The 25665-nt window shown below is 37.1% G+C and overlaps 1 protein-coding gene across 1 annotated transcript in view; it reads left to right on the top strand.

Moving 5' to 3' along the window:
* Positions 1-25665, top strand: part of mypn (myopalladin) — a 124495-nt gene that overhangs the window by 62634 nt on the left and 36196 nt on the right. The window contains exons 9-14 of the mRNA XM_036575279.1: positions 8076-8099; positions 14870-14986; positions 15538-15633; positions 16305-16491; positions 16641-18083; positions 20598-20739. Coding sequence (XP_036431172.1) covers positions 8076-8099; positions 14870-14986; positions 15538-15633; positions 16305-16491; positions 16641-18083; positions 20598-20739 — 2009 coding nt within the window. The remainder of the gene's footprint in view (positions 1-8075; positions 8100-14869; positions 14987-15537; positions 15634-16304; positions 16492-16640; positions 18084-20597; positions 20740-25665) is intronic.

The following is a 25665-nucleotide window of genomic DNA, read 5'->3' on the forward strand; positions in this document are numbered from 1 at the left end:
ATTCAAATTCTATCAAATTCTCTCACACTCACTATCAAACTCTCTGTCACACACAGTCATATTCTCTCACACTCGCTACCAACCCTTCACACATACTATTAAACTCTTTCACACACACTATCAAACTCTCTCATACACACTATGAAACTCTTTTCAGAGTGTTAGAGGTAAGTTAGAATTTTGGCCTAAGGGGCCTCTCATACAGACCTGCATGATGCTACTGATGCAGATAAAGGACTGTTTTATTTGGCCTCCAGCACAACACTTACATACAGACACAGTTAGCTAACTTGCTAACTAAGCTTAGCTAAGTAATTGCGGTGTTCTTTTACAATGTTTGTGTTAATTCAGCTAGTGTGAGAAGCTAATGGACAGCAAAGATTTGTGCCTTATATGAAACAGAAAGAGGTGTAATTAATATGAAAGCAGAACATACTGCGATCAATTTCAGGTCTCAGACATTTCTCCTTTAGTAGTAATGTCACATTTTGATTTCATTATGTTTGAGTGTGTTATTTTCAGTGATATAGCCAACTCAGGAACATTGTTGAGTCATAAAAATGACTCAATAAACAACTTATTTCATCCTATTTTTTCAAAATTTCCTTATTAATATTTTTTCTTTTGAGTCATTTCTTTTGGGATTTTAATTTTTATGGGTTTCACTTCATAATACTTTTCCAGATCATTGTTAACTTCTAATGAAGAACACAGTAACATCTTGTTCATTAGTAATGAGTTACCATGTGTTTGACTTTGAATACTGTTCCTGATTATCATTAACCCGTTATTTATTAGTAATGAGTAACCATGTGTTTCATTGCATAATGTTGTTCCAGAAGATCTTTAACTCCTAACACAGGACAGCAAAGTGAATTTGAAGGTAGGACAAGACAAGGCAAGGCAAGGCAAGTTTATTTATGTCAGGGGTAGGGGGAAAAATCGATTCTTAGATGCATTGCGATGCAGACATGGACGATTCTGAATCGACTCACAAATGTCAAAAATCTATTTTCTAAATTTTAATATATAACGTAATGTTGACGAAACACAAAAGGCGGAACTTTGAAGTGCGGAAGTGCAGCATCTGGACACTGACGTGCACATAACAAAAACACAACTGGCACCCTCTGTATTAAAAGCTAGGTTAGGTCAGGAGTCGACAACCCAAATGTTAAGAAGAGCCATTTTGTCCTTTCAACAAAAATCAAACCATCTTGGGAGCCATAACATTTTATGTCCAATATCAGTATGTGCTAATGTCCTAGTATAGGCTAAAAATATGAGCGAAAACGCAGACTTACTTTGCTCAGCTTAAGCTTCAGCTATAGCCGCTTTCCTTCCATCTCTGCTGGGAAACATTTCCTCAAAAGTAGAACAGCTTCTTGTAAAATGTCTCTCAACATTTGACTTTTACGAGGCTGAAGTCACTTCTTATTTGAAGTTTCCCGTTCCACCTTAAATTCTGCCTGAGGTGCCAGAATGTAACTGCTGCACCATTTAAGGTGTAAAGGGAGAATTCGATAGAGAAGCTGACTTCAGCTTGGCAACTTTTTAGTGTTTGACAGTCTCTCGTTGCAGATTTAACCTACCAAGAAACCAACTGTGATGCTTATAAATAAGTCCATTTGTCTCCAAATGTTCATCTTAAATCTTTCTCTTTGCCTTTTCATTAGCTACTAGCTAGGCGAGACTCTGCGTTGCTATGTGACCTGCAGTCTGCACGCCAACCTTCAGGGTTATAGGGTGGGGAATTAGCAGCGTTTAAGACCATCTTTTGTTAAAACTGTGTTAGAATGATCAGCAGAGCTTTATTTTACTACAAAGGAGGATTATTTTATTTTTACCTAAAAACGTAATTCTGCTGTGGAGCCACATCAGGGCAGTAAAAGAGCTGTTTCCGACCCCTGAGTTAGCATATGGAAGCACTTTGGCTTCTATGGAGTTGAAGGGGAAAAGGGACCTGGACAAGAACCACACTATATGCAAGTTGTGTCACACTAAACTAAAATATTTTGGAAACGACAAACATGAGAAACCATAGTACGTTTCCACCCGTTTTCCGTCCGGTTGTAGTTGCTGCCAACCAGAGGACCATTGAGCAAGCAATGTCAGAGCTTCCACCCAACTCGGAAAGGGCGAAGCAAATTATAAACTCTTTGTTGCACACTTTGGAGGTGAGATACAGCATCCTGTCCTGAAAATATTTTACTGACACTGCGACCCCTCACAGTCTACAACAACACCAAAACCGAAGTTATGGAATCACTGAAGAAAACAGGTAGGACAGCTGTAACGTGATGCGTGGACACCCATTGCCACAGAATCTTATGTTACAGTAACAGTGCATTTTATCACAGGTGAGTGGCAGCTGGCATCTCATGTGCTCTAAACAAAAGCAGTGAATGAGAGCCTTCCAGTTCACTTACCATATCACTTCCATTTGTTTTATTAATAAAAGATATTGGAAGTAAATTCATTCTGGATCATTACAAATACTTTGCTTTAAAAGTCCTCACACAGTGAGAAAAAATAAATTCTGTATAGAAAAAAAGTGCATCAAGATGCATCGATAATCATTTTATGATCCCATCCTAGCCCTCTGAATCATAATTGAATCGTGAGGTGCCTAGAGATTCCCACCCCTGATTTACATAGCATCTTCCAAACACTGCTGTCATTCAAAGTGCTTTACAAATGAGAAAATTCAGAGTCAGAGTTGTTTAAGAAAAAAGTAAAGTAAACGCAAATACACACACACATTTGCTAAGCCGCTTTATCCTTCTGGGTCACGGGGGGAGCTGGAGCCTATCCCAGTGGTCACTGGGTGGAAGGCAGGATAAACACAAATAGAAAAACATTTAAAACATTAACAAAAACATTTAATTAACAAAACAATTTAAAACAACATTAAAAACATAATTAAAATATGATTAAAACAGTACATTTAAAAGAGAAATTAAATTAGGATAGTTAAATACTCACACACATACACATGCCACGCACACATTTCCTAAGCTGTTCATGATAGTTAAATAATCAAATTAGAAGTTAGATTAGGATGAAAAAAGTGCCGTTACAGAGAAAAGGGGGCTAGAAATGCTATTAGGGTTTAAACTGAGCTGAAAGCCTGCTCAAACAGGAATGTTTTGAGCCTGGATTTAAAAGTGTCCAGTGTCAGCGTTCTTCTAATGCATCTAGTGAGTGATGCGCTCAAGGCAGAGTGAGTCAAGGGGACCATAGTTGTTTGGGGAAAGGGCCAAGTAGATGCCAAATAAAATAATCTTTGTTTTATCTTTATTCAACTGCAGAAAGTTTTGTTCCATCCAGTTAGTAATGTGCTCAAGGCACTTACAGAGTGAATCAAGGGGACCATAGTTGTTTGGGGAAAGGGGCAAGTATATCTGAGTATCATCTGCATAGCTATGGTAAGATATCACATAGCCTTGTGGTATTTGGCCAAGAGGCAGCATATATAAATTGAATGAGTGGCCCAAGAATTCTTTAAGAATACTTTAAAGGATAACTACTTTTCAGAAGAAACAACACTGGCACATATGCTCCTACAGAAATAAATGCGTGTTTTCTAAAGATGAAAGGTACGTAGACTCATCTGCTGAATAGTAATAGTATTTTAGCAGTTGTCCCATTTGTAGGCTGATGTGCATTTTGGTTTGAATATGAAGATGTGCATTAGCCTTTTAGGGTTGCTGGTCAAAGCAAACACAAGAGGGATAGTAGTCAGCACAGTGTGGTGTGGTGGCCCCCGTGTTCTCTTCGGAGATTCATGTTTCTGTGAATAATAATGGACAATATAATCATTTACATTTTAGATACTGCACACTGTGTAGTGTATTTCAATACTTTTAGAAGTGACCGCTGACATAGGCTCCAGCCTATCCAGAAGCATAAGCAGCTTTATTTTTTTAGGCAGAAAATTTGTGTGTGTGTGTGTGTGTGTGTGTGTGTGTCCTAAGAACTATCCTAAGAAGAGAGTTACTAAGTAATCCTCTATGAGACTCAGTGGTGCATGTTTAGCTAATAGTAAACTACCGTAATCATTAGTTCACCTTTGCCTACTGAGTAATTAACTGGTACTTCAGTAGTTAATAGTAGTTACTTAAGTGTAAATGCAGCAATGCTCACTCGACCCTGTGTAGTTCCTAATTAGTTACTTATTAACTATGAAACTGTATTGTAAAGTGTTACTCTTTTCTCTAATGTGCTCCTGAGCAAGCCCCTCCCCAAGGAGCTCCAGAGACACCCTTTGTAAATGACAATATTGTCTGGACACACATGGTAAAATAAAAGTAAAAACACAACTACTGTGCAACTAAAAAAGGGTTTAAAATGGCTGTGATTTCAAAAAAATATATACCATGCAAATGTATTATGTGACGATGGCAATAATCAATCTAATTGCTAAGTGAGGGGTAGCTAAGTGGTGTTCTTTTCATTAAATTCTGCACCCCTTTTTTCTCCAAACATACCATTGCTCATTGTGACCAAGAATTCTATTTTAACTACACCAGTCCACAGGACCTATTTTCAAAATGCATCAGGTTTGTTTAGATGTCCCTTTGCAAACTCATTTTCAAAATCTTTCATTTTGACACAAAATCATGTTGTAGAGGATTATTTTTTATTGATGCACTGCCCAATTAATCTGGCATATTTTTATGTGAATAGACAGACAATACATTTAACTGTAGTACTGTGGTCTTACATAATCAAAAAAAGTGATGAAGCCAATGACTGAGGGTGATACTGTTCATGGTATTGAGATTTCTCTACTAATTTGGTCATGCGCGAGCGTTTTTTTTTTTCTTGAGGATATTTCAAATTTCATATTCTTTTGTTATGGCAAATTCATTGAATTCTTCAATAAGCACAAAAAAAATAAAATGTTATACAGTGGCATGCAAAAGTTTGGGCACCCCAGTCAAAATTTCTGTCATTGTGAATAGCTAATTAAGCAATAGAACATGAGAGGAAATAACATCACGGCTGTGATTTGGTGGCAGGCACAAGCTGAAGATCATCACAGAAATTTGATAATGCTTTTATACAACAGTCAAATAAATAAAGTAAGAAATAAATAAATTGGGCTGTGAACATAGCATTTAATATGTTTTAATGTTAACAATTCCTTTTACCAAATTATAGTTCCTTAACAAGCAGTTTGTTACTACGTCAGAGTAACGGACTCCACTCACTCGCTGCACAGCCAGCAGTTCATTCTCCAGCTCCTTACACTAAATGGTATTTGGTTAATTTCTGGCTTCCAGGTTGTTTAAGTGTTCTTCTGTCACAGCTGCCAACTGAAAAGCTTACTCAGTGGTAATGACAGTTTTGGAATTTAGTGTAGTCTCATCTTCAGAGTCTGACCAAATCAGCTGTGGGTCAAATCTTAATCTTAAAATATCCATTTTTTGTTTGTGTGCAAAGTAAGAAGTAAAAACATTCAAATGGCTTGAGCATCTCCTACAGCTTTGCTTAGCAATGGCGTCTCAGCAGAGTGATACAGTGTTCGTGAAAAAAATGCTTCTCAACCAATCAGCTTGCATGGCCGGAACTTACTGTTGCATAAGAAAGTAAAAGATGACCTGATTTCCAAAATACATACAGCTAAAGAAGACATGTTTCTTCAATATTTTATGCAAGAATCCTGGCTTGTAAACACTTTTTGTAGCCAACAAAGAGTTTTCCTTCAGTTCTTGTTTAGGGGATTTTCACCCATTCTTTCTTGCAAAAGTCTTCTAGTCCTATGAGATTATTGGGCAGTCTTGCCTGCACTGCTCTTTTGAGGTCTATCTACAGATTTTCAGTGATGTTTAGGTCAGGGGATTGTGGGGCGATGGCTTGTGCCTTTTGAGGCAGTCTATCATGAATTTTGACATGTGTTTAGAATCATTATCATGTTGTTGATTTACCCCACGCTAAACAGTTGAAGTCATGTTCTTTTTATTAAATTCTGCACCCCTTTTTTCTCCAAACATACCTTTGCTCATTGCAGCCAAAAAGTTTCATTTTAACATCATCAGTCCACAGGACCTATTTCCAAAATGCATCAGATTTGTTTAGATGTTCCTTTGCAAACTCCTGCTGAATGCTTTTTGAGTTTTGTGGTGAGGATACGGGAAAGATTTTTTTCTGATGATTCTTTCATGAAGGTCATATTTGTGCAGTTGTTGCAGTAGAACAGTAGGTCTTTTGCAAACGGGAATTTTGATTTGCCTTTCTAGCAATCCTACGAGCAGTTATCTCTGAAAATGGTTCTTCTAGACCTCAACTTGACCTCTACCATTCCTGTTAAGTGCCATTTCTTAATTACATTTTGAGCTGAGGAAACAGCTACTTGAAGATGTTTTGCTATCTTCTTATAGCCTACTTCTGCTTTGTGGGTGTCAGTTATTTTAATTTTCAGTGCTAGGCAGCTGCTTATAGGAGCCCATGGCTGCTGATTGTTGAGACAAGGTTTGAGGAATCAGAGTATTATAAAGCTTTGAAATTTGCATCACCTGCATTTTTTTAAATGATGACTGTAAACAGGCCATAGCCCAAACAAGCTAATTAAGGTCTGAAACTTTGGTAAAAGTTATTTGAGAGCTCAAACCTCATGCAAAAACATTCGCATGGTGCTCTTTTCCTTTTTTCACTCTGAAATTATAAAACACTAATTTTGCTTAAAATGTTGAAACAAATGTTTTATCTTCATGCTTTTTGGCGATCCGTTCATCTTCTACTCACTTAACTATTCACAGTAACAGAAATTTAGACCAGTGTTGCCCAAACTTTTGCCTGCCACTGTGGGCTAAAACAAGAATACACATTGACAGCCTTGCTTTCTCTGTTTAGTTAGTGTAGTTGGAAGCATCTAACTAAAACAACTAAGCAACTAAAACTCTGTTTAAGTACCTGAGCATCTTCACACAACATGGGATATCTGAACATAAAAAATCCTGCCAATAGGGAAGAATGGTGCTTAGTAGAAAGTGCTTTCAGTTATCATCTCATAGCAACCACAACTGTGAATTTTGGCAGTAAATATTTCTCAGCGTTCACCGTGAAGACACCCAGTTTTTATACCATAAATGCACATTTTAAACACTTTCATTGTATGTTACTGAGTTGTGTGTAAAAGTCACAAAATTCTTACCAATATTACTTCAATCACACTCTTGTTTGCTGTAATATGGCACCAATTTGAAGCTTACAAACAGCTCGCAGTGACAGCTAGCCAGGCTAGAATACAGCCTCCACACAGAGGAGTTAGTAATAAGGCAGCATTACAGAGTTATGTTGTGGCATTACTACTAAACCTCATAAAAATGATGAGACAACATAACTTACCATATAATTTCAACACAGTCCATTTTGAGACATTATAATGCACAAATTCATTGAGTTTGACACATTCTCCTTTCACTAATATTTATTATGACTAATATAGTTTTGTATTTAGTATGTATTTAGGTTGGAAAGTTTGTCTGGTTCAAACAACATGGAAAGGTATTAAAATAATTGTGGTTTGTGTCAATTTACCAGACTTTTTAGTGACACACATAGTCCATTACAATTAACTCCACTCCTGCCACTTTTGACTGAATTGTTTCCAAACAGTAGGTGCTTTAAACACAGTTTTTTGTTTGCAACAGAGATAGGTAGATTGTTTGTATACAAAAAAAGTATTAATCCTGCTTAAATACTTTTCAAATGATTCAGGGAAAACCAAAATGTGTTGTACCCTGCTCCCCTACATATATATGCACAAAATACACAGCAATTTTTCACCACAGATTAATCTTTCTAATCTGAACAGCCTTGAGTATACAGTACAACTAGCTGTTTTAATTTAGCTGTTATATTACTAATGGAGGGCACTGCAGAAGGATGTATGTCATACATTTAACTCTGAGTGGAAAATTATATACATTTTTGGATATACTAAGTTTTTAATGTCTGATAGAATGACAATAGGTAACTATATCACTAAAATGACAATCCACTATTTATGTATATTTATATATTTTTGCAATCATTTTAATTGTTTATTTATTTATTTATTTTTTTAGAGCCTAGATCCATGGCTGAATCTGGTAGGTGGATTGTTTTACAAATTACTATAAATTACATCTACCTATGCTGTAAAAACTGCTGAGTTAAAAACTACAGAGTCTGGCCTATTTGGCAATTTTGAGCTTCATGTAGCAGAGTAACAGAGCTGGACAAAATAACTCACCAAAACTACAAAGTGGCTCAACCCACTTTGCTGGAAAAATAAAAACAGCAGTTTTTAGAGTGTCCAACTCTCTCTCTCTCTCTCTCTCTCTTTCTCTCTCTCTCTCTCTCTCTCTCTCTCTCTCTCTCTCTCCTTCTAAATAAATTGGTCATGTTAGCCTTAAAAACAGCTATTTCTTGTGAAACTAATGCATTACAGGAGTTGCATGATATGGGGCTAGCATAGCAGTAGCTTGTGGCAATTGCTTGTGATTTTCATCCACCTTCATATTTTATATTATAGTATAGCATATTATTTTGCTTGTGAGAAAATACAAAACTCATTTCCAGCTGTTTGGATTATCATTTTGTGGGAGACTACATTTTTTGTCCTTTTAGCACCTTCAATAACTAGCTGTCGAATGCTGGCAAGACTGAAGACCATATCAGCAGTGCATTTTCCTTTAAGCTTGCCTTTCCCTCCTGTGCAACACTGGACAAAGTAAGTTCCTTTTATATTAATATCTATTAGATAATATATCAATTTCCCTAGACTTGTTTTTGTTATATTTGGTTTGTGTTGGCTGAACTTGATTTACAGAGGAGAATTCAGGGAGAGATGGAGCATTTGATAACTAGCCAACTAAAATAGCTAACAACTGAATTCTGTGGTCATGTCAGTGGTTTTTTGAAAGTGAAATCACAATTTTGTTAGAGAAAATGTCTTACATATGCAGTGTTTGGCCTGAGTAACATTACATCTTCTCCAGCACAAAATACCACACTAATGTAGTTTAGCTAGTTGGGGTCTAAAAGCATTTGCAGCATGCTTGCCTATGGTTGATATTAGTCTATTTCATATAACTAGCTCTGAAGAGGGGAAATTCAGGAATCCGTTCAGTGGGGATACTGGTACTTCAGTGAGGGGCAGATATATGTGTGTGGTGCATACTGATGTTATCCTGCCTAAACTAAATAATTAAATTGATGTGTTCTAGTTGTTTGCCACTGCAGTTGATTTAAAGAGGATGCTCACCCTACTGGCAACTCCTCAGCTGCTACTGCTTGCTATGTTTAAAAAGAATCTGCATAAGTCAACAACAATTTTGTATTTCAGCAGAATGGCTCTGTCCTTGCTGCAAGTGATTAACTCTTCATTTGTTTTTTTCAGGTGAGAAAACAGCAAGCTGTATTGAATGCTGAATGGTCAGTCTTGAGGGACACATCATCTGTAAGGGCACACAGCCAACTTTCTTAACCAGGCTTGCTTCTGTGTTTTCTACGTAGAGCTTCAATCTTCAGTATCAAAGAGAAGCCACTGACATTCATTCAAAGGTTAGGTATTCATACCCATTTCACATGGAACCATGACTGATGAAACTTGTAGGCTTTTATATAGTTTAGTCCAGTCCAGTAGTATTAAAACATGTATAAATCAAATTATCTAGAAAATTTATTTAAAATGCCTCTAATAGTAAGTGACCATTGTTGCAGTGTGATTTCACATGGTTGCACTGGAGCTTGCACTTGATTCTTGTCTATTAAAGGAGAAACAAGAAGCTAAACAGCTCTTCCAATCAACCTTCTTAGTTGTTTCCAGGTGTTTAGCTTGCCATTTCTCAATGAAGGAAAGAGAATAAGCTTTAACAATATATTTTTATATATTTATTTACTGTTAATATTCATGCCTAAATGTTTTTTTTGAAATTACATTTTCTGATGTGAAAAATGTGGAAAGGTTTTGCAAGTAGAATCATCAAGACTTTATTTAGAATAAAGCCACACATTTTGTAAGATACCCTCTGCTTTTGTCTCATTTTTTTTGTCACATGATTTAAACTGCCATGTCAACTGTTCACTGAAATTATTAACCCTTTCATGCACGTTATGTTTCTGGCAAGATTAACAAGCAGTAAAAACACAATGTTTTTTATCAGTACAGAAAAATCTGTAGCTATATCTGTGCACTCCTATCTAAGCTCTAGCAGTATTATGCTGTAAACGTACTAAATTACGGTTATATCCTGTATTTGTAAAAAAAACAGTATTAAGCCGTACATTTAACAACAGTAGGATACCGTTAATTTAATGGTAAGTTCCTGGCAACCCTGCTGCCAGTTTTTTACAGTGAAATTTATTACAGTGCATCTTCTAATGGCTACTTCCAGCATGATAATGCACCATGTCACAAAGCAAAAGTAATCTCAAGCTGGTTTCATAAAATTACAATGATTTAGATGTTTTAGAAGCCTTCTCAGTTAATGGATCTAAAAACTTTTGGGATGTGGTAGAATGAGAGATTGGCAGCATGAAAGTGCACCTGAAAAATCTGCAGGAGGTGCATGATGCAGTCATGTCAACATCGACCAGAATCTCCTAGGAACGTTTCTATTTTGTGGAATCCATACCACGAAGAACTGAGGCTGTAAAGAGAGTAAAAGGAGGGCCTACCAACTATGTTGGTGTTTATGTATTTATACATGTGTGTGTATGAATGAACACATCCTTGTATCTACTGTCATTGTTCATTTTATCAGCTCCACTAACCCTATAGGTGCTCTTTGTGTTTCTACAATTACAGACTTCTGTCCATCTGTTTCTCTGCATACTTTGTTAGCACTCCTTCACTCTGTTCTTCAATGATCAGGACCAGTATATATATATATAATATATATATATATATATATATATATACACAACCCCATTTCCTAAAAAGTTGGGATGCTGTGCAAAATGTAAATTAAAAAAATGCAACGTTTAAACCCTAAATTTAATTGAAAATAGTACAAAGACAACATATCAAATGTTCAAACTGAGAAATTGTATTGTTTTTTGAAAAATATATGCTCATTTTGAATTTGATGGGGGCAAGAAAAGGCTGGTAAAGTTGTGCAGTGCTAAAAAAAACCCTGGTGGTCAATTGGCAATAGGTCAGTAACATGATTGGGTATTACAAAGTATCCCAGAGAGGCTGAGTCTTTCAGAAGTAAAGATGACGGACATGGGGTTCACCCCTCTGTGAAAGACTGTGCTAGCAAATAGTGCAACAATTCAAGAATAACGTTTCCCAGTGTAAAATAGCAAAGAACTTATGCTTTTCATCATCTATGGAACGTAATAACATTAAAAGATTCAGAGAATCTCAAGAAATTTCTGTACGCAAGGGACAAGACCAAAAACTAATATTGGCTGGTGATATTTGGGCCCTCAGGCAGCACAGCATTAAAAACAGACATGATTCCATGTTTTATCAGTAACATGGCCTATTTTTATCCCTGTTTATGCATTGTTTTATATGTTCCACTTTAACATTAATGTGAATTATCACTACAACCTTTTTTAACATGTATGTTCTTATAACGAAAATAAGCTTAGGCACAACATAGCTGTACTACAAACCATAAAAGTAAAGTATTAGCTAGCTATTAGCACAAGTTATCTTTTAAGAGCATTGATACAATGACATAATATGCACCAAGCTATGTTAGAAGCATTAAAGAAAATACTCTCATAACTCAGAATGGTTTTTATTTCTTTCCTTTTTTCTTAAAAAAGCATCTGAACCAAACAAGTATGGTGTAATCTCCCATCACAGTGGCTAGCTACAGACTACCAGAGCAGAAAAACATGCTTCAACTCAGTTATAAATTTCAAACACTTATAACTCCACAGAAAACTGCCTCCTTCACATTTACAGCCGGAATTCTGATGAAAGAACATCTTATAAATGAATATATTTATTAACAGCTTATTTTTCGATATATGGAAATATATCAATAATTAAAAAATACAAAATAAAAAACTTTTAGGATCATTTTGTGGTGTTTCACACCAAATATTGTCCAGTCAGTTCACAGCACAGTTCAGACAGATCTCCAGCTGAAAAGGAATTAGTGACCACATGTAGCACTCTCTTAAGATACACAGGTGTACTGGGCCCTCTTCTAGGGACAACGTGTAACTTCACCTCTACATGACATATGTTTAGGGTTTTAGTGGCTCCATATTTCATATGGGTTGCACCCTCCCCCCTTGACTGTGCATGAGTCCCTTCATGTGCTGACCTATAGTGCAGTATAAAAGACCATTAAGGGGGAATATCATGGTCACCAATAGTGTAAATCGCTTGATTAAAGTTCTCTAAGAGACTCTGTACAAAGGAGATTAAGGGTTTCCCAAACTGAAGATATTGAAGTAGGTCCAGCAGCTGCCGTAATTGCTCAAATTTACATGTAGAGTCTTTTTTTTCTACATTTGTAACATTTTCATTTTCCTTCTCATCTTCAGCTGTCATAGGTGGTGCATTACTCAGCTAAGTACTTTGTTGAACTTTATCAACAGCTTCTCCATCTTCATAATCCTCTAAATTAATAAAACATACCTCACTGTTGTCCTTAGCAACAGCTGGAGTTTCATTTGTCACGTTCAGTGAGCCCTTCCTGAATCAGGGCCTTATCATGGCAGAAGGGCTTGTGTGATCTAGGGATCTTGAGAGCTAAGACTCCTGGAGAAGTATGCTCCTGGTATGGTTTCCCAAAGCAAACAGGTCTGGAATGAAGACCCAGACTAACTTGATCCAGAATCCCCAATGATTTAGGGACACTAGAGACCGTGTACCCTGCCCGGGAGAGGGTTACCAGGACCTACCCCTCAGCCAGGCCCGGGGTAGTGCTCCTCGGTGAGTGCCTGGTGGCTGGGAGGTCTTTTGCGGGAGGTTGGGAGGCATCAACAAGATATAGGTGGGCTCACCTCCACCTACAGTGATGGCTCTGAAGCCAAACTCTTGATAGGGGTTGATCCCTTTCCTACTCAGGAATTACACTAAGTGAGAGGTGCTGGGAAGGTGTAAGGATATTAATTTCATCTCAGGTGAGGAGAGGTGCTGTTATTCAGTATTACCCCCATACCATTATGGTCCCTGGCTTTTAAACTTTATGGTTGTATCAAGCTGGATGGTTCCTTTTTCTTCGGAGAACACAATATTCATTATTTCCATAAACAACTCAGACCACAGACTCGTCCAAGCTGCATGTTTCCACTGTGCATCAGTCCATTTCAAATGACAGCCGTATTCCTGTTGATATATTTTCAACTTCCACCGTGCATAGTACAGTCTTAACTTGCATGTGTGGATGCAGTGACAACCAGTTTATTGACAGCAGTTTGTCAAAGTATCCCCGAGCCCATGTTTTGGAGTGTGTTGCAGACATCAATTTCAGAATGAGTGTCTACTGACAAAAAAAAATTCATTGATAATGTGAAACCTTAAATATCTTGTCTTTATGCTGTTTTTCTTTAAATAGAGGTCAATTTAAAAATCACTGCTTTTTTTGTTCACATACTGTCCCAGTTTTTTTTTAATTGGATATTTATGTTTGAGTGTGTGAATATATGTGTGTGTGTGTGTGTGTGTGTGTGTGTGTTTGTGTGTGTGTGTGTGTGTGTGTGTGTGTGTGTGTGCATAGCACTGTGCAAATTACTTTCAATCAATAAAAAAATGACAATGTAATTTATGTGCTTATTCTGTTCAGTCTAAAATGAGTTGATGTTCAAGGCATGCCACTCCACCTATTGGGATCTAATGTTATACGTGTGTTAGCCTAAAAAGTTGCAGTTATCTAGTGAGATCAGTTGAGTAGAAAAGGTTAAAGACCTGTTGCTGTCTTGCTGAATTAGTTATTCTGAGCACAATCTCTCTTTCCCTCTTAGCACCATCCTTCTCTCCTCTTCTTACCTATTTTGTTCAACTTGTGAACACAAACCGCAATGATGTAGGCTAGTTGACTAACTAAGCTAGTTCACCAGATAGTATTAGGAGATTAGGGGCAGAGAGTTGTGGATGGGAGTCTGTTGGCGTCTTGATGTGGCTATGTTGTGCTCTAGTTTTGTTCATCTTTAGAGCAACTGGCCTGGATGGTCCAACTGACAGACCTGGCTATCAGCTGGACAATCTTCTGGTACCCCCAATGGGTAGTCCCAGCCTGGAATGAGCACAATAATAATAACTCGGCTGGCTGGTTGCCGCAGGCCCCATTCCACTGTGAGCCCCAATGCAACCACTGCCCCTGCCCCTTTAGTAGTTAGCTACTGCCAACACTCTAAAAAATGCTAGGATGAAAACAACCCAGTCTGGGTTAATTGGCAACTTAGCACTTTAAGTAAAGAAAGGGCAAGGGGATGTAGTAAGCCAAGTGATGAGAGAAAAAAGAAAAAAACCCAGAATTGGTTTACACCACTAACCCACATATTTAGTGACCACAATGCAATGACCAGAATTAGAGGTAAGGAAAAACACAATAGCAGTCCTCAGGTGATCAAGAATGTGAGCAGGATATGAGCAGACTGTGTCAGCAAAAACAGTCTCTCCATAACTACCCAGAGAAGTATAATTGTGTTTGTTAATGCATGTAAATGAAAGAAAATGATGGGAACTTTAGTGGGGTGCAGTTAAATCACAATGCCCAGACCCTCTGTTTCAAAGCCATCATGTGTATTAATGTTACTATTTAATGGGCCTGGACTATAGGAGCTGCAGCAGATGTAGATTGAAACACTGGGAATTACATTTTCTACATTTTCTTATATTTTATTTTGACAGCCCTAACACATACACCAATAATGTGTCTCTTCTCTTGTTTGGTGATTTTAGAGAATATATGTACTTTGGTTATTGCCGAAGTCTTCCTTGAAGATTCTGGAACCTTTACTTGCACAGCTAGCAATAAATATGGCACGGTTTCGAGTGTTGCTGTGTTGATGGTGAAAGGTAATAGGTAACTTTTTTCCTTAAAATGCATGTCTGTTTTTGAAACCCCTGTATTAAAGACTTTCTGCAGCCTCCCACTGCCAATATAAATCTTATAATGCTGAATGAGAGCTTTAACCATTATTCATTTATACAATAAAATATAAAGACTCAGTGTGCTGAGTAGTAAATTGTGAATGACAATGTCAATGTCAATTAGATTTTTTTCACTTTGATTTCAAGGGATGCCAATAACTGTAAGATATAGTTTTAAGAAAAAGTTCAAACTTTTTATGTATGTTCTGCCTGCATAATTTTATATAATTGAAAAGTAATGTTTGTCTTACATTTTCTGAGTAAGATCAACCTGATAAACATATGCAGATTTTTTATAGCTTTTAATTGCACATCTTTACCATTATTGCAAATCATTCAGGAGGACGCTGTACTTCTTCATAAAAGCTGTTTGTGTTTATGGTAATTTGGTAACATTTAATTTTTATTGCATGACCATTTTATCATTTATGTTTATACTGAACTGTATGCATTTATATTTTTCTGTATATCTACAGGCAATGGTGATAACAGCAACCACAATAAAACGTTGAGCACTTCAGCAACAGAGCCCTGTCACCATGACCCAGACCACTTCACAATAACTTCAAAACGTAAGCTAGAGGCTCCTCTGCTATGTATAAAAAATAAATGAATAAAACTAATGTATGCTTTGTCTTGCCAACACCCCTCTACCATCTAGCTTGTGTAACCACAAAACGAGTCACTCAGCATGACATGCTTTCAAGTTTAATCCTAACTCCTCAGCTTTAGCACACTAACAATAGAAGAACCCATTTTGATGCTATATAGAACCCTTATCAAAAAGGTGCTATATAGAACCATCTATAGCACATTGTCCATCAATCTGAAGAACTCTTTTACAATGCAAAGAACGCTTTAAACAGGCAAAGGGTTCTTTGAGAGTTCATAGCTCTATATAGAACCATTTTCTTTATTAAAGTACCCTTGGATAACCATCTTTTTAAAGAGTACACCATATGCTTCAGCTACTTCTAAACTTGGTTTAAATAAACTGGACAGTATGGAGGTGAAGTGTCGTTAGAGTTAAACTCGAAAGGATGTCATGCCAAGTGGCTTGAAAAACGAAATCTTCAAGAACCCTTGAAGATCTATCTTTTTTAAGTGTGTAGTCTCAAGGTTTTGGGGTATATACTAGGACACAGCCTTTCTAGGCTAAAAAAAAAAATGGGCCCAAACCTATCTTGACATAATCGCACCTATCGCACTAATCTCTAGGGACTATCGTGTGCACTCTTCCCAGATCCCCTTGCATCCTGCCTGAAGACTAGATCAAAGAAAGTACTAGAAAGCCACAGTGAGCCACAGTCCAGCTCTCGAGTAGGTCGCAGGGTAACCTTTAAACTTCCAGAAGATGAAGAGAATACAAACAGCAATGAAGACATTATACCCAATAAAGATCCTCCACCAGTGCTGGCTAAACCAAAACTGTAAGTATTATTTACTTTTTTTACTACAACGCATCAGAAGATGCATCTTAGAAAACATTTTTTAAATTTCAGTCTGGGCACCAGATTTTGAATTTTGATTTATTGTGTTTTTTGTTGTTATTGTTTGTTTTTTCCCTTTTGTCTGGAAGTAATCCACTGCAACTTCAAATTCTTCACAAACAAGTACTTTTGGAGCAGCAGCAGGAGAGCGATATTCAGAACCTAGAGCACTCAGAGTTAGACCAGGAAAGTCTTAATCAGTGCAATAAACAGGTTCTGACTTCTTTACATCCAGTGCCATCACCACTAAAACAAACCCCTCCACCCTTTTTAAATACTGTTCCACTGCCACAGATAAACCCCTCACCTGTTTCTTTACTGAGTACCATTCCTGCTCCTCCATTTAAAACTGAACCCATTTCACCATTGAATATGGCCTCTGCAAACCAGACTGATCTTATTCTCTTGCCAGAGATCAACCCATCTCTTACAGTTGTCCTTAATAACCCTCCCACATCTCAACAGAATATTGCTCTTAATTCAAAGTTAAACACTGTCCCTACAAATGTTGATCTTTCAACACAAATGCCACAGATGATTTTAGGTCCTGCTGCCCTAACACCTGAACTTAATATGGAGGCAATGCCCTCACTCAGTTTTGCTCCAGTGTCACCCATTACACATTTAAATGTGATGTCTGCTACTCCCCTATCTCAGCTCGCAACAGCTCTTAGTATATCAGTGTCTCAGCCAGTAACAAGTTCTGCTACATCTTTTCCCCAAGTAAATGTGTCTCCAACAGTCCAGCTAAATACTGGCCCAACATCCAAAATAAATATGACTCCACCCACTCTTTCCTCCACCATATCTCAAATGAACATTGCTCCTGCCACTCAGATGAAATCAATCCCCATTACTCAAGTAGACATGGCTGTTAGCCCAACACATTCTGCATTGTTAATAAATTCTAGTAGAACCAAGTTAAACAGCACCTCAGTGAATCAACAAGTCATGGAACCAACATTGGTCCAAGGCACAAATTCCCAGAATTCAACAACAGTGCCACTGAATGTCACTTCCTCTCATATGTTAAAAAATACAGCTTTATCTATACCTCCTGTCTCCATTACTCAGACTCCACCAATCTGCATCACTTCAATCTCAAATGCTAACTTTTTGCAGAGTTTCAGTTACACTAGACCTAAGGAATTCATTGCAAGCCACATTCTCTCACAAGGAATATGTCCTTCACCAACTCTGTCATCTGCCACACAAAATGTATCCAGACCTACCACAAATCTTACCTCACCCAACAATCAACTTACTCCATCCCTGCGGGTTTTCCCTACAAGACTTCCAGACTCTCCAAGCAGTCCTCCATATGTTGTATCACCCCCTCTAGTATGTCCTGCTCTGGTGAATTCAGTATTTTCTTTACGGCCTCAGTCACCGCCACAGGCCTCCTCCCCAACTTCTAGTGGCTCCACATCTAGCCCTATCCAAAACCCAGTGGCCTTCCTCAGCTCTGTTCTACCCTCATTGCCAACAAGTCCTCCAACTAATGCTATGGGACTCCCCATGAGAGCTCCTAGGTAAGCCTATAACTTAATTATTGATTGTATATGTACTAGGGCTTCATGATTTCTGATTCTGGCTGTGCAGCAAAACACAAATCTGACTAACCTCTCCTTTAAACAAATAGTAAATGTTCACTATTGTGAAAAGTGCACAGTAAAAATCATAAAATGCAGAGAGGTTCGAAGGTCAGAGGCCAGCATTCACTTATTTAAATTCACAATCAGAATGACCATTAAGGTCTTCATTATTTCTGAATCAGGAAAAAAGCAGAAAACATAAATAAAATATCAATAAAAATAAATAAAATGTTAATTATTTAGTGTGTATACACTGCCTTTTTTTAAATATTTAATTCTTCACAAGAGACTTACAGTTGTTCACAGAAGCCTCTAGGGAATTTTTTCCATACTTCTTGTAAAAACCTCCAAAGTTCAGTTTTAGAAATAAGCCAATTACAAACATTGAGTCATCAATCCATCAAACCTTACTCAGATGACCAGTCTTGTTGTTCTAGTGCAATTTTTTTTCTTGTTTTTTTTTTTTTGTCTGTAATGGCCTCCTGACATCTAGATACTCTGTGACCAATAGCAATTTATTCTCTTCTTACAGGGGAAGAATACACACACACACACACACACACAAATATATATATATATATATATATATATATATATATATATATATACTACACACACACTGCTTTTGAAAAAGTATTTGCCCCATCCCCATTTTGCACATTGTCACACTTTAATGTTTTATCACACTACTTTTAATACAAAGACAAAGATAATACAAAATGCTGTTTTAATAATGATTTCATTTACTAAAGAAAAAATGCTGTTGGGTACTACCTAGTCCTATGTACGAAAAAAAAAGTAATTGCCCCTTTAGCTATGTTGACCTGTTGAATCTAAACATCACTTAAATATAACCTGTCTGGCAATGTGAAGCAGACTAGAAGGTCTCAAAATGCAGTGCAGATGCCAAACAAAGTCACTGAAATCTTTTAGTCTGGAAAGGATTACAAAGCCATTGCTAAGGCTCTGGGACTCCAATGAATCACAGAGAGAACCATTATCCACAAATGGAGAAAACTTAGAACAGTGGTGAGCCTTTCTAGGTGTGGCTGGCCTACCAAATTTTCACCAAGAGCTCATCGACTCATCCACGAGGACACAAAAGAATCCAGACAAAAATCTAAAGAACTGCGGGCCTCACTTGCCTCATTTAAGGTCAATGTAAATAATTCCACAATAAGAAAGACACTGGGCAAAATTGGCATTCATGGAAAAGTTGCAAGATGCAAACCATTGCAGGCCAAAAAAAAAAAACACAAAGGCACATCTCACATTTGCCAAAAAACATCTTAGATGACCACCAAGACTTTTGGGATAATATTCAGTTGACTGATGAGTCAAAGGTGGAACTTTTTGGAAGACATGGGTCCCATCACATCTCATGTAAAGTTAACACAGCATTCCACCATAAGAACTTAATACCAACAGTCAAACATGAGTGTGATGGTCTGGGGCTGCTTTCCTTCTGCAGGACCTTGTCATAATTATCATTATGTTGACTTGTCATAATTAATGGAACCTTAAATTCTGCTCTTTATCAGAAAATCCTGAAGGAGAATGTCTGGCCATCACTTCATGACTTAAAGCTCAAGCACAGTTGGTTTATGCAGCAGGACAATCATCCGAAGCACACAAGCAAGTCCCCCTTTGAATGGCTCAAGAAATAAAATTAAGGTTTTGGAGTGGCCAAGTGAAAGTCCTGACTTAAATGCCATTGGGATGCGGTGGCAAGACCTTAAACAAGTAGTTCATGCTCGAATACCCTCCAGTGTAGCTGAATTAAAACAATTCTGCAAAGTAGAGGGGACCAAAATTCCTAGATATCAACATAAAAGACTCATCGCATGTTATCTCAAACATCTGATTATAATTGTTACTGCCAAGGGTGGCACAACAAGTTATTAGGTTTAGGGGCAATTACTTTTTCACAATATAGGTTTTAAACAAATCTTTATCTTTAATAACTGTAACGATCATTTAAAAGCTGCATTTTGTGTGTACTCATGTTGTCTTCATCTAATATTAAAATTAGTTGGATGATCTTAGAACTTTTAAATGTGACAAATTTGCAAAAATAGAAGAAATCAGGTAAGGGACAAATACTTTTTTACAGCACTATATCTGTATGTATATAGCTTTGCATGTGTGTGCTTTGTAATTTGCTAAATAACCATGCAAGACACAAGAGAGCACATAACTATTTTTATAATAATACTAAGGGCTCCTGATACCATATTCTCGCTGATGTAAATTTGGCCCTGCGTGCATGCAATGTAATTTGATCCATCCTGTATCTGCATTCTTTAATGATGTGTTTGTCTTACAAAATGATATTGTGATAACAATAAAAATATGATCAGTAAAATAATATATGATATAAAATCATGCAGCTTGTATATTTAATTTATATTTTTAGTGAGTTGAACTGAACTTTTATTATTGCATGTTCAGGCCTCAAGCCACACTGAACAAGAATCACAGAAGCCCTTGGTCCAGACCAGATGAAGATATCCCTGATGGCAGAGTAACTCTTTCACATGACATTGAGAAAAAGCTGCAACTGAAAAATGAATTGCCTCTTTATGGACAACAGGTAAATTGACAACACAGCCTCACATATCTATAATATGCATCACCTTGCTATTTCCCATCCAGTAGTGCTTGTTGGTACTGGTTTGAGGTTAATGAATAAGGAGTGTGCAGATGGGTGAAAAAGATGCAAGAAAATGGTACAGGCTTGAATGCTTGACCCCTACAGTGAAGGTTTGTGATAGCTCTTTGTTGTAGGGGCATTTTTCTAACATCGCAGTGGCCTCAATTCAACCCACATTGTAAGATTTTTTTTTTGCTTCACAGTGCTTGCTTTATGGTTTTATTACAATATAAAAAGTCAGAACAAATCACTGAGTTGCTGTCGGCTTTGATGAGTAACAAGTAAGTCTCAAGTCTTGATGCGTAAGATCCAAGACCTGTCAATACATACTAGTCTCAAGTCGAGTCTTGAGTCCTAAACTTCAAGTCCTAAACACAAAAATGGTGACAGTAATATAGCCTGTTTAATGATAGCATGTTAGCATTTTTCAGTCTTATTACCATTCCAAATTCCTAAATCCATGGTATATGCATAACCATGACCAACACAATGGTCTACACAGAGAGTGGTGCCACTATGCATAAAATAGAAAGTAAACCATTTTTAAAGTACTATGGAACTTGAAAATAATAATAAAAAATATTGTGTAAGAGTGTAATTTTGATGATTTTTGGAAGTGTGTTTCGAGCCCATTGTCTCTCTTCATTCCCCCGGCCCCTAAAGAATTTCTCTTGTTGCTAGGTGATAAAAATAAACATAGCTGATTAGCAGCTTAGCTTGTTAATGTTCCACAATGCTGCACATTGTGGCAAGCAGTACAAAGTGTGGGTAAGTTCTGTGATTTTTGAATCATTTAAACACAAAATAATGGCAAGTATATTACATGTTTTCATTTGACACCTGAAAATGAGACTAACTAACTGAAAACAAACTAAAATCTACTGCTAATTTGAACTAAAACTAGACAACAAACAACAGAAACCTAATGAACTGCGCTGAGCAAAATTTGCAGAAAAGAGAGCAAAATAATGGTGAATTTTGCACTTTTTAATGATTTGCAGAAATCATTAAAATCCTTCGAACTGAGTGAGCTTAATTGTTGTTAAACTACAATGAGGAAAATGATAAGCTTGACTGGTTACTGCAGTAACCCTGGAGTTTAAGTGCTTATAGATTTATAAATGAATTTTATTTGTTTCCAGCTTATGGGTAAAGCTAAAATTCTTATGCTTGTTTCATTTCCTCCAAAATAAAATTAGTAAGGCACAACTATAGTTATGGATGCTGTTAGGAGTCTATATGTAGAGTCTTGTTAGGCAGGTATGCACTAGCATATGGGTCCATGCTTTGGAGAGCCTGTGAATTGCCTCTTTGGGACAGGGGCAATTTAAGACTAGGACATATTCACAATCAAACAACAATCAACAATCAAAACACAACTTAAACAGATTCAGTTATGCTTGGATATGAAAGAAGCATATAGAAAAGGCCTAGTTCTTTATAAACACAGATGGGTCAAGACTCACCACTTACATCAAAAATGCAACAGGAAAAAAATCCAACAGTTTAAAAATAATGTTTCTCAGCCAGGGATTGCAAGGATTTTAGGTATTTCACCCTCTACGGTGCATAATATCAAAAGATTCAGGAAATCCAGAGAAAACGAACACTTGCAGAAAATGCTGTTTCACGCTGCCCAAGATTGAGGTACTCCGACGAGACCAAGCTACTCCAGTGCTCCACAGCAAACCAGCAAATCAGAGGCACTCAAGCAAGCACAAAAAACAAACAAACAGTTTTAACTTAATCATTAATGATTAAAGAAAACCTGAAACATGGACACCTACATGTTTTTTTTTATATTCTATATTGATATGGTGCCTAAAAATAGCTCACTGTTTTTGGCTGCTTAAGGTCAGGGCAACACAAGGCCAAAGTCCAATGTATTTAAAGTTTTACTTTTTAAACCTTTTTAAACAATAGTTCAGTGAAAAGTGACTGGCAGAGACACAAAAAAACCTTGCTGTGTGTGAACGCTAAAAAGCCTACAGTCACTGGTAACGCATTTGCCATGTATCTTGGTGCAGCTCAAGTTATTTTATAATAATACCTAAAGCTGATACCTCTACTAATACATAATATAGACACTCAGTCACTCACATTGTTAATGTTTTCTATCATTACATGATAATGACTTCATCTCTATGCAGATTTTATGCTATTTTGCAGATGTGGTCAGATGTGGTCATTCAGCTAGCTGGCCTAACCGCACACCGCGCCGACAGATTAGCATAATTGTCTGGTAAGACTCGCAGTAGTGAGTTATGTGTTTACACTAACAACAAATAGTGTAGGAATGTTGTGGCAATATAAAGTGACCGCTTGCCATTCGTGGAGTTTATGATTGTAAAGACCAGGCCATTCTATGTCCCCAGAGTTTTCTACCATGCTCGCTGTATATTCTGCCCAGTTCGATCAGGAAAGTGCTGAATGAACTATATGGAGCAGTAACCTACAGACTGTGCCCCCTGATTTTTTTTATTGTAGCTGAAGACTTGTAGCTGGAGACTAATCATGCAAGTTAGAAGTCAGTCCTGCCTTGTTTGTACCAGCACGTTAATTTTGTAACTCGTGGAGTAAACAAATTGGACCTTACATTGGTACCTCACCATATACAGCGTATACAAGGCTGCACCCACCCTTACTTCAACTGCTCAGACTATGTCTCTTTTATACTAAGTCCAGCGTACAAACCTCTGCTCAAGCATGCCAAACCAGTTCTGAAACAGGTGAGAACCTGGTCTAAGGGGTACATTCTCTGCACTTCAAGACTGTTTTGAGTGCACAAATTGGAACATATTACAAAGGGTGCTACCTATGATGATTCAACTGATTTGGAGGAATATACAGTACCTCTGACTGGCTACATTAGCAAGTGCATAGATGACATAACTTGACATGAGTCAATTTTGCTGCTGAAAACCCAGAATGCTGTCCTTAGGTCAGTCAACAAGGCAGCCATTAGTAAAACAACAGCCAACCTGTCGCAAGCTATCAGGGAGGCAAAGTGCAACTATGGACAGATTATCCATGGAAATTTTCTAGTCATTTGAAATACTCAGCGTTTGCGGCAGGGCATTCAGGCCATCACTGACTAGAAAATGACATCAATGAATGAATGAATGGATGAATGAATGAATGAATGAATGAATGAATCAATCAATCAATCAATCAATCAATCAACCAAATGACAAAAACACAAGAGCAAAATGAACAGAGGATAAAATTTTACAACTAATATATTCATTAATTATATCAATTACAACATTGAATATAGAGAAAAGTAGAAAAACAAACCAGCCTGTCATTGGAAAGAACTGTTTATACAAACCAATGATAACTGAAGACTACTCTTAGAGGCCTATCAGAGTAACAACGAGAAATATACACACACACACACACACACACACACACACACACACACACACACACACACACGCACACACATCTTCTAAACCGCTTATCCTTCTGGGTCACAGGGGAAGCTGGAGTCTATTCCAGCAGTCATTGGGTGGAAGGCAGGATACACCCTGGACAGGTCACAACGAGAAATAGATCAATGAAAATCACTGTTACCAGTGAAAATCGCTGACTACCGAGCATATTATAGTGAAAAAAACATGAATGTCAGTGACTACTGTTAGAAGCCTACAATAGGCCTGATGATATGTTAATAAGGCAAACAAAAATTCAAAAATACATGTATTGTAAAAAGTAACTAAATAAAAAGTAAAACGTAATACATTTAAGTATTTCATAACTATTTAAGTTTAAATGTGCTACTGTTAGGATGGATATCTGTGGGGTTGTAGCGTGGCTAAAATGCCTTTCCTGCTTTCCTGCTGTGGAGGTGGTGCTTTTTAGGCCCTGCATACACCTGTCTTTCACATTGTGAAACATGAATCTCATAACCCAAAGTGGGTTTAAAAGGCAATTCACGAGTTTCAAATAAAAATCAATTTGAAAATTAAAGCATAGCAGTGCCCTGCTTCACAATTGCTACTACGTTTAATAAAATGCGTCCAAATATACCATAGTAGGTGGACATGGATACCAGCGAGAAACATACTTAGCCCATTTTCTTTTCGATTGAATGTCAAATGCAATAAAGGAAATAGTGAAAAGGGTACTGAATATTCCTACTTAAGTAAGATAACTGCTACTGTACTGATAAATGACTTCAGTTTAAGTAAAACTACCAGTAAAAAGAAGAAAAAGAAGAGTGAATAAACAATGTATTGCAAAACTAATAATGAAAAACACAAAACAAAGTTAATGTTTTGTATGTCTGCAATGACAATCTGAAAATTGTTTGCTTGATTCTTATACAAACAAAGCTTAACATTTACTGCTAAAGTAGAATATTTTGGTAATAATTGTAGTATGTCTTGCTAGTGTGAATTTATTACAAATCTTTCTATATGATGTCTTTATAGGTTGCCCTAGGCTGCCTATTAGCTCACCTTGAGCGTTAGCTAAGTGCATTAGTCAGCTAACAGGCACATGTGATAGAACATAATTATCAGAATTATCATAAACAGCTGTCAGGCTTAATACCCCATCATTAAGTCAGTTCTCTGACAGGTCTGTATTCAAAGTTCATGTGCTTCAAGTATTTGCCAGTTGTATATAGTTTTGACAATTTTTTCTGAAGATATGTCATTAGATGAGCAAACGTGGTGAAATACTCCATTCTGCTGTTGTAGTAGAGTTGTTGCTTTGTGACTTTGGATTCTGTGGGTACGACATTAATGCAGATTTATTTCCAGTCACTGTAGATGTCCATACAGACATCGATCCTCAAAGTCCCTAATGTCGCCACAGTGTTTAGTTAAGCATGATCGTTAAATACTCCTAGTTGTGATA

Source organism: Colossoma macropomum, unplaced genomic scaffold (assembly GCF_904425465.1).
Source record: "Colossoma macropomum unplaced genomic scaffold, Colossoma_macropomum, whole genome shotgun sequence".
Taxonomy (NCBI): Eukaryota; Metazoa; Chordata; class Actinopteri; order Characiformes; family Serrasalmidae; genus Colossoma; species Colossoma macropomum.